Here is a 16,675-nt window from a genome sequence, read left to right as displayed (position 1 = left end):
ACTCTAGAATTTTCCCCACAACTGACGTCAGGCTGACTGGTCTATAATTCCCTGTTTTCTCTCTACCTCCCTTTTTAAATAGTAGGGTTACATTAGCTGCCCTCCAATCTGTAGGAACTGTTCCAGAGTCTATAGCGTCTTGGATGATGACCACCAATGCATCCACTATTTCTAGGGCCACTTCCTTAAGTACTCTGGGATGCATACCATCAGGCCCTGGGGATTTATCAGCCTTCAATCCCATCAATTTCCCCAACACCATTTCTCTACTAATACTGATTTCCTTCAGTTCTTCCCTCTCACTAAACCCTGTGTTCCTCAACATTTCTGGTATGATATTTGTGTTTTCCTTTGTGAAGACCCAACCAAAGTATGCATTTAGTTGGTCAGCCATTTCTTTGTTCCCCATAATAAATTCCCCTGTTTCTGACTGTAAGGGACCTACGTTTGTCTTCACCAATCTTTTTCTCTCCATATACCTATAGAAATTTTTACAGTCCGTTTTTTATGTTGCCCGCAAGCTTACTCTCGTACTCTATTTTCCCCTTCTTAATCGATCCCTTGGTCCTCCTTTGCTGAATTCTAAACTACTCCCAATCCTCGGGTCTGTTGTTTTTTTCTGACAAATTGTAATGCCTCTTCCTTGGATCTAATGCTATCTCTAATTTCCCTTGTCAGCCATGGTTTGGCTACCTTTCCCGTTTTACTTTTGCGCCAGACAGGGATAAACAGTTGTTTTAGTTCATCCATGAGCTCTTTAAATGTTTGCCATTGCCTATCCACCGTCATTCCTTTAAGTAACGTTTCCTAATCCATCATGGCCAACTCGCGCCTCATACCTTTGCAGTTTCCTTTACTAAGATTCAGGACCCTTGTCTCAGAATCAACTACTTCACTCTCCATCTTGATGAAGAATTGTATCATCATATGGTCGCTTGTCCGCAAGGGGTCTCGCACCATTAGATTGTCAGGCACCGAAGGGCCTGTTTCTGTGCTGTTTAACTCTATACTTTATGTTGTCATGCCAGAGGCTGAGAGCGGCAGATCGCATCATTGAATTTGTGATTGCATTCACACTGATGGAATGCTGCCAAAATGATCTTTTGGATAAACCCAAAGAATACATGGTTGACCCCTTTATTGAAAGATGGCTGCAAATTTGAGTCCGTCATCATGCATCAACACAGCCTTCAATCTCTGTGTAACAAATACCATAGGTGCATTGAAAAGGGATTCCAAATCCAAGGTCCCATGTACAAGGTGTGGCTTTTACAGTCACTGAAGGCCTGTCCAGTACTTAATTCCATATGCAAAGCAATTTTGCAAAATCAAGATGGACACTGCAGGCAAGAGTCCTGAACACAGTCGAACCGTAGGATATCTTCATGCCCTGACAAGCTTCGCAACTTTATATCACAATGTAGCTGATTCATCCATGAAATTTTGGGTGACACTAGCGCTACTGATCCTGAAGGTCAGAGTATTAGCACAAGTGAGCAAGCGGAACAGACATTTCATGTCGTCAATGTTACTGAACACATTGAATTACTCTGGTGGAAAATTTTGCATCATTTTGTATTTCCTGTCCAGGAAAAGAGTGCACACATTTCCTCTGAGCAAAAGTGGAAACTTTTATGTGGGCATCTTAAAACACATGTATCCAGGTAAATGGCATGCCAAGATAACTCCGACCAACACTCAGCTAACTGCTTACCGTGGCCCCAATCCCATGTCTCTGATCCATTCGATTAAGTGTTATAGTGATTTGGATTGGAATCCCCAACTTTTCTATGTTGCTCAAACGACTGGACCTGCTATCGCTGAACTACAGACATGAAGGGATCTGATTCTGGTGATTATTCATGGTATTGACCATCGTCTTAGCAATGAACCGATTCTCGAAGACGCACCAATTCGCTCTGTTGCGGACCTTGCGTCAATGTACCCTGACTGCTTTGACAAAATAGGCAACTTCAAGAGGGATGCTACACTGCACCACCAGGAGGATGCTACACCCACCATCGACCCCACCACAGAAGTGTAGCGTCCATATACTGACTAAGCTCCGGACCAAGCTAGACAAAATGGAGGCAGCCAACATCATCCATCATGTTCAAGACCACATTGACTGGTGCAGCTCTCTCACCTATGTTGTGAAAAAGGACTGCTCCTTATGCGTGTGCCTGTACCTCTGCAGGCTGAATTGTGCCCTGGAAAGATCCCAAAACAAAATTCCGACCCTCGAGGAATTGAACCTCCAGTTTGAGGGTGCTTGCATTTTCTCTAAACTCAACACCAAGAATGGGTACTGATCCGTGCACTTAGCCAAGTGCTCACAGGAGATCGTCACCTACCGCACTCCCTTTCGCAAATACTGCTTTCAGCATCTCCCTTTTGGTTTATCCATTACCCAGAACTTGTTCCAATAACACGTGGACCACATCACGAGTCAGGTCCTTTGCTGCATGTGCATTGCTGCTGATATCGCTGTGGTGGGCAGGACCAGAGCAGAGCACGACTGCAACCTGCACTCCTGATGCATACAGTGCAAAGGGAGGGCCTGGTTTTCAACAACAGTAAGTATCAAATTCATGTCCGCCAAATTAACTCTTATGCCTCCATCTACTCTGACCAGGGCATCTGACCAGATTCTGGCAAATTGGATGACATCCGTGCAATGCCTGTCCCACAGGACATTCTGTGATGCCTAGGTCTCTTCAATTTCCTCTTCCCCATTCATCCTTGTGTTTGCTCAGAAGGCAGCACCACTAAGAGATTTCCTGAACAAGGACATCCCCTTCCGCTGACATGAAGACGGTCAGCATGTCTGTCACCAATTGAAGACCTCGCTGACTGAGAGTGCTTAAGCACTACAGTTTTGTGACCCTGCAGTGACAGCTAGAGGTGAACGCCTCACAGAAGGGCTTGGGTGCTGCTTACTTCAGAAGGGGCAACCGGTCATTTTCGTATCCAAAGTCTTGTCGCAAGCCCAAGCCAACTATTCAAATATTGAGAGGGAGAGTCTGGCTCTTGTTTTCAGCATCACATACTTCCATTTGTACCTTATTGGCAAATGCTTCATGGCGGAAACTGACCACAAGCCTTAGGAGATGATTTGACAGAAGGCACTGGGCGCACCTCCAGCGACTAGGGGTAAAGATACAAGGCTGTTACTGTGAGTAAAATACAAGCCAGACAAACTGATGACTACCTCCGATACACTGAGCCAGTTGTCCAACCCGGCGAACACTGAGGATGTTTCAGCGGAATGGCAAGTTGACCTTGTCGACATCGAGCTAGAGGACATAAAGTCCATTGACCTAGTCCACTTCACACAGCGGAAATGTGACCAGCTGCAAGCAGAGGCAGCGGCAAACCCTACTTTGCAGGAACTGGCCGGATTCAATTCAGGATGTCACTGAGTCCATTAGGTCATTCTGGGCCTTCAGGGATGAGCTGGGCATTGCGCATTGTCATTTTCAAGGGCAGACAGGTCCTGATCGCTGCATCACTGTGCGGATATTCTCAAGCAGCTTCATCAGTCGCATATGGGCATTGACTACACCCGATGATTTGGCGCTGTCTACTGGCCGGGGATTCATGATGACATCACGTCTGCTGTCCAAGCCTGCCAGGCATGTCCGTCTCACCAGACAAGTCAGTGTAGAGAGCCCCTCCTCTCCCACGAGGTTCCTGCGGCCCCACGGGCTAAGATCGCCATGGATCTGTTTCACGTTCGCAATACCAACTACTTTGTCGTGGATTATTTCTCTGAATATCCAATCATCCATTGCCTACACAATACATTGAGCTATATGTTTGCGAGCACTTTTTTTCAGTCTGTTTGGAGACCTGAGGAGGTGATCTCTGATAATGGTCCTCAGAATGCTGGCAGACTGTTCCATGACATGTGCCTGAAACAGGGTGTTAAGTGCACATCATCACCCCACTATCCACATTCTAGTGGCCTTGCCGCATGCATGATTCGCACCGTCAAGTCATTGATTCTCAACTTCCAACAGACGGGTCAGCAACTTGGCTGAGCTCCGCCCGAACCCCTGTTTATTTGGGCATTGGGTCTGTATGGATCGTCCTAACTTCCACTGATCTATATACCCTGAAGTTAGAGATGTTCTTCTGAAACAATACCTGTCCACCATCTACAGGGCACAAGTCAACAGTGTGATGGAATACTCTCCACTTCTTGTTGGAGCTGCACCCATCCAACACTCGAGAAGCTCAACACCATCCAGGGTAAAGCAGCCCGCTTGATTGGCACTCCATCCACTGCCTTCAACATTCACTCCCTTCACCACAGGTGCAGCAGTGTGTACCATCTACAAGATGCACTGCAGCAACTCACCAAGGCTCTTTCGACAGCACCTTTCCAAACCTGCGCTCTCTACCACCTGGAAGGGCAAGGGCAGCAGATGCATGTGAACACCACCACCTGCAAGTTCCCCTCCAAGCCACACACCATCCTGACTTGGAACTATATCACTGTTCCTTCATTGTCGCTGGGTCAAAATCCTGGAACTCGCTTCCTAACAGCACTGTTGGTGTACCTACACCCCAGGGACTGCAACGGTTCAAGAAGGCAGCTCACCACTACCTTCTCAAGGGCAATTAGGGATGGGCAATAAATGCTGGCATAGCCAGCAATGCCCACATCCCATGAATGAATTTAAAAAAAAATAGCTTCTACTTAGCTGAAAGAGATGTTCCATTTTTTTAATGTTTTTCTTTTTCTTTTGGGAAAAGGGAGATGTGTGTGTACACCACCTCTTAAAAGGTGTACACAGGATCATGTTATTCATGTAAGAGCTATGATGTATCACCATGTGATTCTGGGAGTGTTAGGCAGTCTTGAAGAAACACCTGTACTGTTAACTTCTCTGTGTACTAGCTACTCTCTCTCAGTATTCAATAAAAATCTCAAATATTATGTTACTGATCTCATTTTGAGTGGTCAATTTTTGTGTAGAGCCCATAGTAGCACAGAGGTTCCAGGAACACACAACAGTAGCTAGGAAACAAAGTTTCTATCAGGGACTGAAGTCGATGGCTTTAGTCTTGCCAATGTTTAGTTGGAGGAAATTTCTGTTCATCCTGTACTGGATGTTGGATAAGCAGTGGAGGGGTCGGGAAAGGTGGATATGGGCAGCACAGTTTTGAATGAGCTTAAGTTTACTTATGGTAGTAGATGTGAAGCTGTCCAGGAGACCATTGGAATAGTTGAGTCTAGAGGTAAGAAAACATGGATGAGGGTTTCAGCAGCAGATGAGCTGAAGCAGGGGAGGACATGAGCCATGTTACAGAAGTGGGCTGTCTTAGGGATGGAGAGGATGAAAGCTCATCTTGGGCTCAAATAAGATCCAGTGGTTGCAAGCAGTTTGGTTCAAGGGAGTGGCATTTGTGGTGAGGACTAATGACAGTGACTTTAGGCTTCCCAGTATTTAATTGGAGGAAACATCTCATCTAATACTGAATGTCAGACAAATCAGAGACAGTGAGAGGGGTTAGGAGGGGTCATGTTGAGATAGAGCCAGGTGTTGTCCATGTACAACCTGACATTGTATTTTCAAATTATGTTGCTATGGGGCAGCATGGGGATGAGAAACCAGACAGGGTGGCGCAGTGGTTAGCACTGCAGCCTCACAGCTCCAGCGACCCGGGTTCAATTCTGGGTACTGCCTGTGTGGAGTTTGCAAGTTCTCCCTGGGTCTGCGTGGGTTTCCTCCCACAGCCAAAAGACTTGCAGGTTGATAGGTAAATTGGCCATTATAAATTGCCCCCAGTATAGGTAGGTGGTAGGGGAATATAGGGCCAGGTGAGGATGTGGTAGGAATATGGGATTAGTGCAGGATTTGTATAAATGGGTGGTTAATGGTCGGCACAGATTCGGTGGGCCCGAAGGGCCTGTTTCAGTGCTGTATCTCTAAATCTAAATCTAAAAAAAAATCTAAAAAAATCAGGACCAAGGATAGATCCTTGGAGGATTCCAGAGGTAATGATGCGGGAGCTGGAGAGAAGTCATTGGAAGAGGTTCTCTGACAGTGTCTGGATTGATGGGAGACCATGCTTATTTGAAGTTTTCATTTTCAATGGTTATAAAAATGCCTACATACACTCGAGCAACATGCTTTTTATTCATTCATGGGATGTTGGTGTTGCTGGCAACCTCAGCATTTATTGAAAATCCCTAATAGCCCTTGAGAAGGTGGTGGTGAGCTGCCTTCTTGAACTGATGAAGTCTGTGTTGTTGGTGCCCCCACAGTTCTGTTAGGTGGAGAGTTCCAGGATTTTGACCCACTGATAATGAAGGAACGGTGGTATATTTCCAAATCAAGATGGTGTGTGACTTGGAGAGGAACTTGCACATGATGGTATTCCATGAGTTGCTCCCTTTGTTCTTCCAGGTGGTAGAGGTCGTGGATTTGGAAGGTGCTGTCGAAGCCTTGGCAAGTTGCTGCATCTTGTAGTACACATTGTTGCCACTGTATGTCGTTGGTGGATGGGGTGCAAATCAAGTAGGCTGCTTTATCCTGGATGATTTTCTGCTTCTTGAGTGTTGGAGCTGCACTCATCCAGGCAAGTGGGGTGTAATCTATCCTGATGTGCCTTTTCGATAGTGGAAAGGCTTTGGGAAGTCAGGAGACGAGTTACTTGCCGCAGAATACCCGACCTCTAACCTCCTTTTGTCACCACAGTATTTATATGACTAGTCCAATGAAGCTTCTAGTCAATGGTGTCTCCCCACCCCACGTGTTCCCCCAGCCGAGGATGTTGATGGTGGGAGATTCAGTGATAGTAATGGACTTGAATGTCAAGGGAAGGTAGTTTGACTCTCATTTTGGAGATGGTCATTGCCTGGCCCTGGTGCAAATGTTACTTGCCACTTACTAGCCCAAGTCTGAATATTGTCCAGGTCCTGCTGCATGCAGGTATGGATTGCTTCATTGTGAATGAAACTGAACACTGCGCACATCTCTACTTCTGGCCTTTTGATGGAGGGGAGATCATTGAAGCAGCTGAAGATGGTTGGGCCAAGGACACTGCCCTGAGGAACTCCTGCAACAATGTCCTAGGGCTGCGATCATCAGCCTCGAACAGCCACCTTTCTTTATGCTAGGTATGACTCCAACAGCAGTGTTTTTTCCCGCCTGATTCTCATTGACTTCAGTTTTGCTCGAGCTCCTTGATGCCACATTTGGTCAAATTGCTGCCTTGATGTCAAGGGCAGTCACTCTCACCTCACCTCTGGAATTCAGCTGTTTTGTCCTTGCTTTGGACCAAGGTTGTAATGAGGTCTGGAGCTGTGTGGTCCTGGTGTAACCCAAACTGAACATCGGTGAGCAGCTGATTGGTGAGTAAGTGCTGCTTGATAGCACTGTTGACTGTACCTTCCACTTTGCTACTGATTGAGCATAGACTGGGTGGTAATTGGCTGGATTGGACTTGTCCTGCTTTTTCTGGGACAGGATATACCTGGGAATTTTCCACTGTGAATAATCAACTGTGTTTCAAACTCAGTACTTGTGATACTACATTATTGCCCCTTAGTGCTAATAATCATAATCATTGAGAATGATAGAATAATTTTAAACTAGATAGATGGGACCAGACCAGGTTAAGTTAAGACCTAAAGGTTTATATTTTAAAAATAAATCCAAAGAATATGCTGTGTTATGCTATTCTATGATAGTGAACTATGAACATCTGGTATTTAATACCTGTGGTTTTTAAGTAGAGATGAATTTTTATTCGTGTTTTGCTAATTGAAATTTTGTTGCAGAAAATTACACTTCTCCCCTTCCAAGATTGTTTAAAAGTTTCTGTGGTAGTTTGAAGGTTTATTTATCAGACCTGAGTAACTAAAAGGACTGAGATGTTGTTGAGAGAAGTTGAAATTCATTTACAAACAAATTGTTTATAAATACATATAAAACACATTTGAGTTCCTTTTTTTATTTTCCTTAGTATCATCTGGCCCATACCTGCTCCAAATATTGTTAGCTCTCTAAACCTGTACCATACTAGTAAAGATGATTGTAAAAACAAAATTGCTTTGTTTAATTGCAATAACTTGAACAGGTGCCTTTTTTAAAAGGTTGGTGATGATATGACCATCAAACAGTGGAAAATGGAGAGTCCTGCATTTGAGGAGAAAGAAGAGCCGATACACACAATACTGGGCAAGGTATGCCATGTTTTGTATAGTAATTGGTAAATGAAAGATGCATGCCAGCAATCTGTTGTTTAAGGAAATAAGCCACTGAGTTTGGCTGGTCACATTTGGGCACCCACACCAATGTATGTTTAATGAGAATCATGCAACGTAAGTTCACATTAAGCTACTAGGCATTTCTGGGAAAAGTTCTCCCATGCCAAACATTCTAGGGTCCTGGCTCTGCTATCAGGAATTCAGTTAACATCAATCCGGTCCCAAATCATGAAGATGAGAACATCTTGTAAATGCTGGTAATCTGTGCTTAAATGGATGCATCACATGTGCCCACTATGTTGTGTTGGTGGTAGGTAGTTGTAGCAGTGCCTAGCTGCTCTGGTAAGAGCACCCTGTCTTAGAACTCAGATCGCCAAGTGGTGAAGGGTAGAACATTTGAGCTTAGTCTCTATACACTTAAACCTTTTATTTATGGAGGTGCACGTTGTATTTTGTGCACCTCAAAACAACAACCCCCTTTCAGTCTGCTTTATATATGAGCAGGCATGAAGTAATACCCACCACCTGAATATATATGATTTAGGTGTTAATTACAATTAACACCCTGAGGCCTGGGAAAGTCCTAAGAAACAAGTTGGATATCTTCTCATGGAGCAAAGTGCCATAATTTCAAAGACAATTGATCGCTTATGTCGTATCCTCATTTTCTATCTGTCATATTGGAGCAAAACGTGGAGTGAAGGAGACTCAGTGGAATACGGATTTATTGAGCATTTAAAAGTTGCCGAATGATCTAATTCATCTAGCTGACCCTATGTGTCTTGAAATCAGATAGAGAAGCAGATGTGATAGTTTATTACATCTGTTCCATAGACCATTTGTAAAACTGTTCAGGTAGCAAATAAGTGTGGAAGTGTAACTGCAGTTCAGCCTGCCTTGACTGAAAATGGTTTGAGTCATTCCCTTAAGTCATTTCTGTCTTGTTACCATCACCTGTATATATTATAGTTCTCCTATCTATGAATCAACCAAGCACAAGCCGAGTTAGGAAATGTGCCAAATTAGCATTTTCATACCTTAAAAGTGCAATGTATTTTACCATAGCATGGTTTTAGTACTGTGTACTTAGTATTCCGATTAACCATGATTACTATGCTGTTGTGCTTAGACTGTTTACACAGGAATTGATCACCATTGGCGAGATGGTGTGTTTGCAACATGTGGACAGCAGGTGGACATTTGGGATGAGCAGAGGACCAGCCCAATCCGCTCTTTTATTTGGGGTGTGGACAGTATCAGCAGTGTTAAATTCAACCCAATCGAGGTAATACTTCTGAGAAAAATGTTGTCGTCTTCTGGAATTAAATAAAGCATTTTAAAAAATCATTCTTGGGATTGGAGCATCGCTAGCAAGGCCAGTGTTTATTGCCCATCCCTAATTGCCCTTGAGAAGGTAATGGTGAGCCTCTGCAGTCATGCAGTGTAGGTACAGCAACAGCACTTTTTTCTGTAGCGGTTTGATACAACTGAGTTGCTTGTTATACTCTTTCAGAGGGCAGTTAAGAGTCAAGCACACTGCTGTGGATCTGGGGTCATGTAGGCCGGGCCAGGTAAGGAAGGCAGATTTCCTCCCCTGAAGGACATTAGTGAACCAGATGAGTTTTTACAACAATCCAGCAGTTTCATGATCATTATTAACGAGAGTAGCATTTTATTTCAGATTTATTAATTGAATTTATATTCCCCCAGCTGCCATGGTGGGATTTGAACTCGTCTCCACAGCATTAGTCCAGGCTGCTGGAGTCCAGGAACATTGCAACGATGCTACCATCCCTGTAGCATTTGACCAGTTTTTTTAAAAAAGCACATGATTTTAAGCATTATTGTACAGGATATTGTGTTGCCTTTTCACAATTTAAAAAAAAAAGATTATTCTTGAACTAAAATTGGTCTGAAGTCTTCCTGTTTTCAGGCTAAAACTGGCAAGTCTCATCTGCTTGTAAAGCTGGAAGACGTTTTCCAGTGTGCAGTATTCTTCAAACTTAGTAGAGGGCAAGAGCATTTTATTTTCAGGTATCAGTAATGCAATTGTCGAAAAAGGTTAGAGAATACACCAAGCCTACAATGTCATCAATGGCCTGCTAGACGATTAGTTGCAATTCCGCTTTTGGAGCACGATTGTTCATTTTAGATGAGTGGGCAGATTGCAGAAACAGGGCGAAGGGATTCCCAGTAGCACAAGAATGCAAGAATTAGGAGCAGGAGTAGGTCATTCAGCCCCTTGAGCCTGCTCCGCCATTCGATAAGATCATGGCTGATGTGATTGTGGCCCCAACTCCACTTTCCTGCCCTATAACCCTTGACTCCCTTGTCGATCAAAATCTGTCTAACTCAACCTTGAACATATTCAACGACCCAGTCTCCACTGCTCTTTGGGGAAGAGAATTTCACAGACTGACACCTCTGAGAGAAAACGTTTCTCCTCATCTCAAGTCTTAAATGGGAGACCCCTAATTTTTCAACTGCGTTCCCTAGTTCTAGACTCCCCCCACAGGGGAAACATTCTCTCCGCATCCACCATGTCAAGTCCCCTCAGGATCTTATGATCACCTCTCGTTCTTCTGAACTCCAACGGGTATAGGCCCGACCTGCTCAACCTTTCTTCATAAGATAACCCCTTCATTCCAGGAATAAGTTGAATGAACCTTTGCTCAATTGCTTCTGGTGCAGTAATATCCTTTCTTAAGTAAGGAGACCAAAACTGTACACAGTACTCCAGATGCAGTCTAACTAAGACCCTGTACAGCTGTAAGAACACTTCCCTACTTTTATACTTGATTCTCCTTGCAATAAACACCATCATTCCATTTGCCTTCCGAATCACTTCTTGTGCTTGTATGCTAACATATTGTGATTCATGTACGAGGACACCCAGATCCCTCTGCACCACACAGTTTTGCAGTCTCTCTCCGTTCAAATAATATGCAGCTTTTCTATTCTTCCTGCCGGAGTGGACAAGTTCACGTTTTCCCACATTACACTCCATCTGCCCATTTTTTGCCCACTCACTTAACTTATCTAAATTCCTTTGTAGACTCCTTATGTCTTCTTGACAGCTTATTTTCCTACCTATCTTTGTGTCATTAGCAAATTTCAGTCCCTTTATCTAAGTCATTGATATAGATTGTAATTAGTTGAGGCCCAAGCACTGATCCCTGTGGCACTCCATTAGTAATGGCTTGCCAACCTGAAAATAGCCCATTTATCCCTACTCTCTGCTGACCAATCCTCTATCCATGCTAATCTGTTATCCCCTACACCATGAGCTCTTATTTTGTGTAGTAACCTTTGATGTGGCACCTTATCGAATGCCTTTTGGAAATCTAAGTGCACCACATCTACAGGCTCCCCTTTATCCACCTTGCTTGTTACTTTCTCAAAGAGCTGTAATAAATTAATCAAACACAGTTTCCCTTTCACAAAACCATGTTAGCTCTGCCTGATTGTATTATGATTTTCGAACTGTCCTGCTATTACCTCCTTAATAATGGATTCTAGCATTTTCCCTATGATGGATGTTAGGCTAGCTGGCCTATAGTTTCCTGCTTTCTGTCTCCCTCTTTTGTTGAATAAAGGTGTTACATTTGTGATTTCCCAATCCGCTGGGACCTTTCCAGAATCTAGGGAATTTTGGAAAATCACAAGCAATGCATCTATCATATCTGCAGCCATTTCTTTTTAAGACCCTAGGATGCAGGCCATCAGGTCCAGGGAACTTGTCAGCCTTTAGTTCTAATAGTTTTCCCAGTACGTTTTCCCTAATGATTGTGATTGTTTTAAGTTTCTCCCTCACTTCTACTTCTTGATTTTCCAAGTATTCTGAGGATATTTTTTGTGTCTTCTACAGTGGTTCAGAAACAAATTCTGACCAAGGGTTTTTTTGTCCATATGGTCTTTACTCTGTTATGGTCTTTTGAGCAGTCTTCACCTTAGAAACTGCAGTAATTCTTTTTAAGATGTCTGGTGAGATCCTGAATTTTTTTAAGGACTGAACAGGTGGACTATAGTATGATGGGATTACTTGGGCTACGCCCTGCCCATTTTATTACACGCTGCATGGCCACCTTGGGTTTCAAAATAGGAACCAAGATGTGTGCCCGTCCAACTGGAAGTGCAAAGCATGCCTTTGTGGTACAGGGGTTTGGGTCAGCAGCATTAAGAGTAGGCAGATCATGATGTGAACCAGTATGCAACACTGATTTGAAGATTCCTCCCCCACCGACCATTCTGGAACTCCAGACTCCAGTCAGCACCCTGTCCTTACCCCTCTCAGCTGGATGTGACATTAAACGGCATCAAGCAACTCCTACCAATGCTGTTTAAATAGATCAAGCAGTGGTTACAAGTTAGTTGCCAGATTACTTCTTCTGGTTCCTGGTAGGTTTATAGGTGTCTTTGGAGGTTTTCTAGACTTGGCTGAAGTTTTAGTATTCTATTTGGAACTGTCTGGCTGGTCTTGCAGTTCTTTTTGTAGTGTTTAAAATATTCTGGTGAAAGAAGTTGCTCCCAGACATTGGGTAGCGTGGTAGGAATTCCTCTGGAAATTGAACATGATTGTGAGAATGAAGTGGGGCCTGGCAGAGCAGGGCAAGCTGCCAGAAGAGACTGGCGGGCGCAAGGTTTTGCACCTGTTGCTGGCTTCCCCAAGGTGAAGATGCCATTGACTGCAGGTACAATGCCTTGCATGCTTCTGATCTGAACCCTGCAATCTTTATCAACAGAAGGGGATTCCACTCCCTCAATGTGTGGCTGTTGTGTGGCCATGGGCATGCATCATGCCGATGAATGCCTTGCTATCCTGGCAGCTGTTATGATTCTTTAATTCTACAACAGTACTCTGTGCCACCTGTACTCCAACCAGCATGGCAACTCTGAAGAAGGCTACAGGGTGACAAGGGCTTATACATGAGTGATAACCAGTAACTCCAACTGCACCTCCCCATTCACCAGGAGTCTGCCACCGCTTGCCTTTTCTCTCTCAATGACCATCACATTGTCTTCTTTCTGACAAGACTTAGTAATACCTCTCTGAATTCACCACAGACTAAAAAAACACACCAAATGTAAAGTCAAGTATAAGTTTGTCAAGTGAACCGCTAAATAATGCAAACCAAATGAAACTAATCACCCTTGTACATTCGCTTAGTGCCTGGCTTCTATGTGTTTTCATCTATCTTTGTTGTCCTGTGAAGAGGTTCCAAGTGACTGTAGCATGGGAGGTGGAAAGCTGCTGATATCCAACCGAGGAGACTTTTTAAAATGACCTTGAAAGACTACGTTGAGCAGCTCTGGACATTGAGGGCCTGGTTTCAGACTCTACCATCTCATTATGGGCTGCAGCAGTCTGGGTCATCTGGATGGCTGACAGCAACAACATGAGCACTGGTGGAGTAGCAGACGTAGGAACAGGAATGCTAAGCTACTGGGAGAGGTCAACAATGGCACTCAGAGCCTCGATAGCAGCAGTCTGAAATTCCATGGAAGCTGATTGTGCTGCGATGGAAGCTGTGATGTCAGAATTTGATGCAAGTGACCATGCATTCCTTGTGGGGAAAGATAGGCTACCAGCACTGCACAAAGCCTTGTTGCCAAGTTGTAGGTGGATTCCTTCACGTTGCTTGACATTGCGCCGATGCGTCCCAGTGCACTAAGCATTTGATTATGTACACCCATGAGCCTTTTTCTGTAGCCTAGTGCACCAAAGTCATCATGTGACTTTTCTGTTGCAGATTTAGGGTGCACCCTCTCTCTGACAAGCTGGCACCTGTTGTGTCCTTTCCCTAGCTGCTGAGCATTTGTGTCTGGTGTCTCACCACATGCAGTTCCCGCCTGTTACCCTATCCTCTATGGAACACACAGCATTAGTCTCTGAGCTGTTGGCTGCAAGATTGAGATCAAGTGGCAGGTGTTTCTTCTTTGTCTTTTTTTTCTCTTCCTGCTCTGTCTTGGAAGGTTCTAGTTCTTGGGTATATGAAATGAAAAAGGAACAAGGGTTACGTTTTAGTGAGGGGACAGGACAGAGTGAGAAGTGCATGCTTGTACCAATTGCAGCCTGCGTGTCATAAGGGAGAAATGTGAAGGCACAAGGAGGATTAGGTATGCGGAGACTCCTGCATCATTGACCCCTCCAGTAGCAATGGTGTCAGCAGTAGCCCTTTACATGATGGCCAGCACTGTCCCCTTCAATGTGCAGGTGTGTTTGTCCTCCAGTTTCATGCTACTCCCTTGTTATGCGACACCTTCCCCGACAAGAAAAAGGGATGTGCGTTTGTGAATGCCTGAGATATGTTTGGATAATGTAGCTTACATAGTTGAATAGCTGCTAGTGTCGATTCCCAAATCCTTGCCATCTTTCCCACGATTCCATGTTTGAATCCTTCCAATCAGATTACCAGCTCTGCCGCAGCACTGAAACAACCCTGATCAAAGTCGCAAATGACACCTTGTGTGACTGACCATGGTACCACATTCATCCTCATTCTTAATTTTGTCCACATCAGTTTGACAGTTGACCACACCAACCACCTTCAATACCTCTCCTCCGTTATCCAGCTGGGTGGGTCTGCCCTCTCCTGGTCTCATTCTTATCTCACCAGCCGTAGCCAGACAATTACCAACAATGGCTTCTATTTCCATTCGTGTACTATTACCTCTGGAGTCTCATGGACTCTACATGCTGCCCCCTTGATGACATCATTCAAAAACACATCAGGTTCCACAAGTATGCTGCTGACACCCAGCTCTACCTCAGCACCTCCTCTCTTGACTTCACCATTGTTTCTGATTTGTTATGCCGCTTGTCTGATATCCTGTACCAGATGAGCAGAAACATCCTGCAACTAAATGTTAGGAAGACCGAAGCCATTGTCTTCAGTCCTCGTCACATCCCGGGCCACCAACTCCATTCCTTTCCCTGGCCACCGTCTGAGGCTGAACCAGACTGTGGCAAACTTGGTGTTGTATTTAACCCAGAGATAAGTGTCTGATCCCATACTCCTCTTCATTAGCAAAACCACCTACTTCCATTTCTAATGTTGCTTGTTTTTACCCTTAACTCATCTACTGAAACCATTGTCCATGCATTTGTTATGTCTAGATTTGAATATTCCAGTGTTCCCTTGATTGGCATTCTATTTTCCACTCTCCATAAACTTAAGTTCATGCAAAGCTCTGCTGCCTGTATCCTAACTCTTACTAAGTCCCGTGTTTACTGGCTTACTTTGGCTCCTGGTCTGTCAGTACATCAACTTTTAAAATTCTCATCCTTGTTTTCAAATCCCTCCATGGCCTTGCCCATCCCTATCTCTGTGACCTCTTCTGGCCACATAACCCTCTGAGACCGCTCTTCCAATTCTGGCCTCTTGGGCATCCACGATTTTAATTGCTCCACCATTGCTGGCTCTGTCGTCAGCTGCCTCGGCCCTAAGCTCTGGAATTCCCCCTCTTGACCTCTCTGCCTCTCTACTCCCTTTTAAGACACTCCTTAAAACCTACTTCTTTAACCAAGCTTTTGGTGCTCTGTCCAAATAACCCTTATATAGCTTGGTTTCAAATTTTGTCTGTTCATGCTCCTGTGAAGCATCCCTGGGACATTTTATTGCACTTAAGGCACAATATATATTGCAAGTTTTTGCTGTTGAGTTGAGTGTAAGGCTTACAACAGTGCTAAGTGTGTGAGAATAATGTGAATCATATGAATTGAAGGGTTGAGTACTGATTGAAAAAGATTGTTGGTGGGTAGTGTGGATGTAGTGAATTGAGCAGTTGATGAGGCCAGTGGTGCAATTGGTAGGATATGCCATTTGAAGATTGTACGTACTTGACAACTCTCGAGTAGTCGGATCATTAAACTTCTTACACTGTATCGATGTTCTTGGATCTATACCCCTCACATTAGTCTCTGCTGTTATTTTTTCTCATTACCTCCTCATCATGTGTTTTGAAGGTCTCCTCTCCCCTGTGGATAGAGGATATCCCTCCACCTCCTGCAGCATTGGAAAACCTTGGTGCACACTCTCATCTGTTGATCCATTCCTTAAAGTATTAGAGCACAGATTCAGTTCACAAAGGACTTCCATTATTTCTTTCAGCCACAATGTACCTCCCCTTTTAAGAGCTACAGACTGTCTTTAAGTAGCCCTGGCCACTCTTGATATCAGGCCCCTGCTGATTTGTTCAGCCTATCTGAAGCACAGGTAGCAATAGCTACATGCAGCCATCAGTCAAATCAGGTAGCACCAATTTATTGAGGGCTGCGTTTGCTGACACCATAGCCACTCAGTGGCGCAGTACTGGCACATGTGCAAATGCAGCCTCATCGACTGAAAAGTCACTGTCTGCGAAGCCTCATGCAGCTGTCAGTAATAAGGAGTGTTTTTTATGAAAGATTTTAACTTTCATGCAGCGTGGGATAAAGGCCTGCTACCCGAC

General features: G+C 44.3%; 1 protein-coding gene across 3 annotated transcripts in view; it reads left to right on the top strand.

Annotated features, from left to right (window-relative positions):
• Window positions 1-16,675, top strand: part of dcaf13 (ddb1 and cul4 associated factor 13) — a 154,175-nt gene that overhangs the window by 32,372 nt on the left and 105,128 nt on the right. For all 3 annotated transcript variants that reach the window (XM_068032314.1, XM_068032313.1, XM_068032315.1), the window contains exons 4-5: window positions 8,111-8,200; window positions 9,354-9,509. In XM_068032314.1, coding sequence (XP_067888415.1) covers window positions 8,111-8,200; window positions 9,354-9,509 — 246 coding nt within the window. The remainder of the gene's footprint in view (window positions 1-8,110; window positions 8,201-9,353; window positions 9,510-16,675) is intronic.

Source organism: Heterodontus francisci, chromosome 5, assembly GCF_036365525.1.
Source record: "Heterodontus francisci isolate sHetFra1 chromosome 5, sHetFra1.hap1, whole genome shotgun sequence".
NCBI lineage: Eukaryota > Metazoa > Chordata > Chondrichthyes > Heterodontiformes > Heterodontidae > Heterodontus > Heterodontus francisci.
Note: the sequence above shows the minus strand (reverse complement) of the source record. Positions and strands in the feature narration are given on the sequence as shown.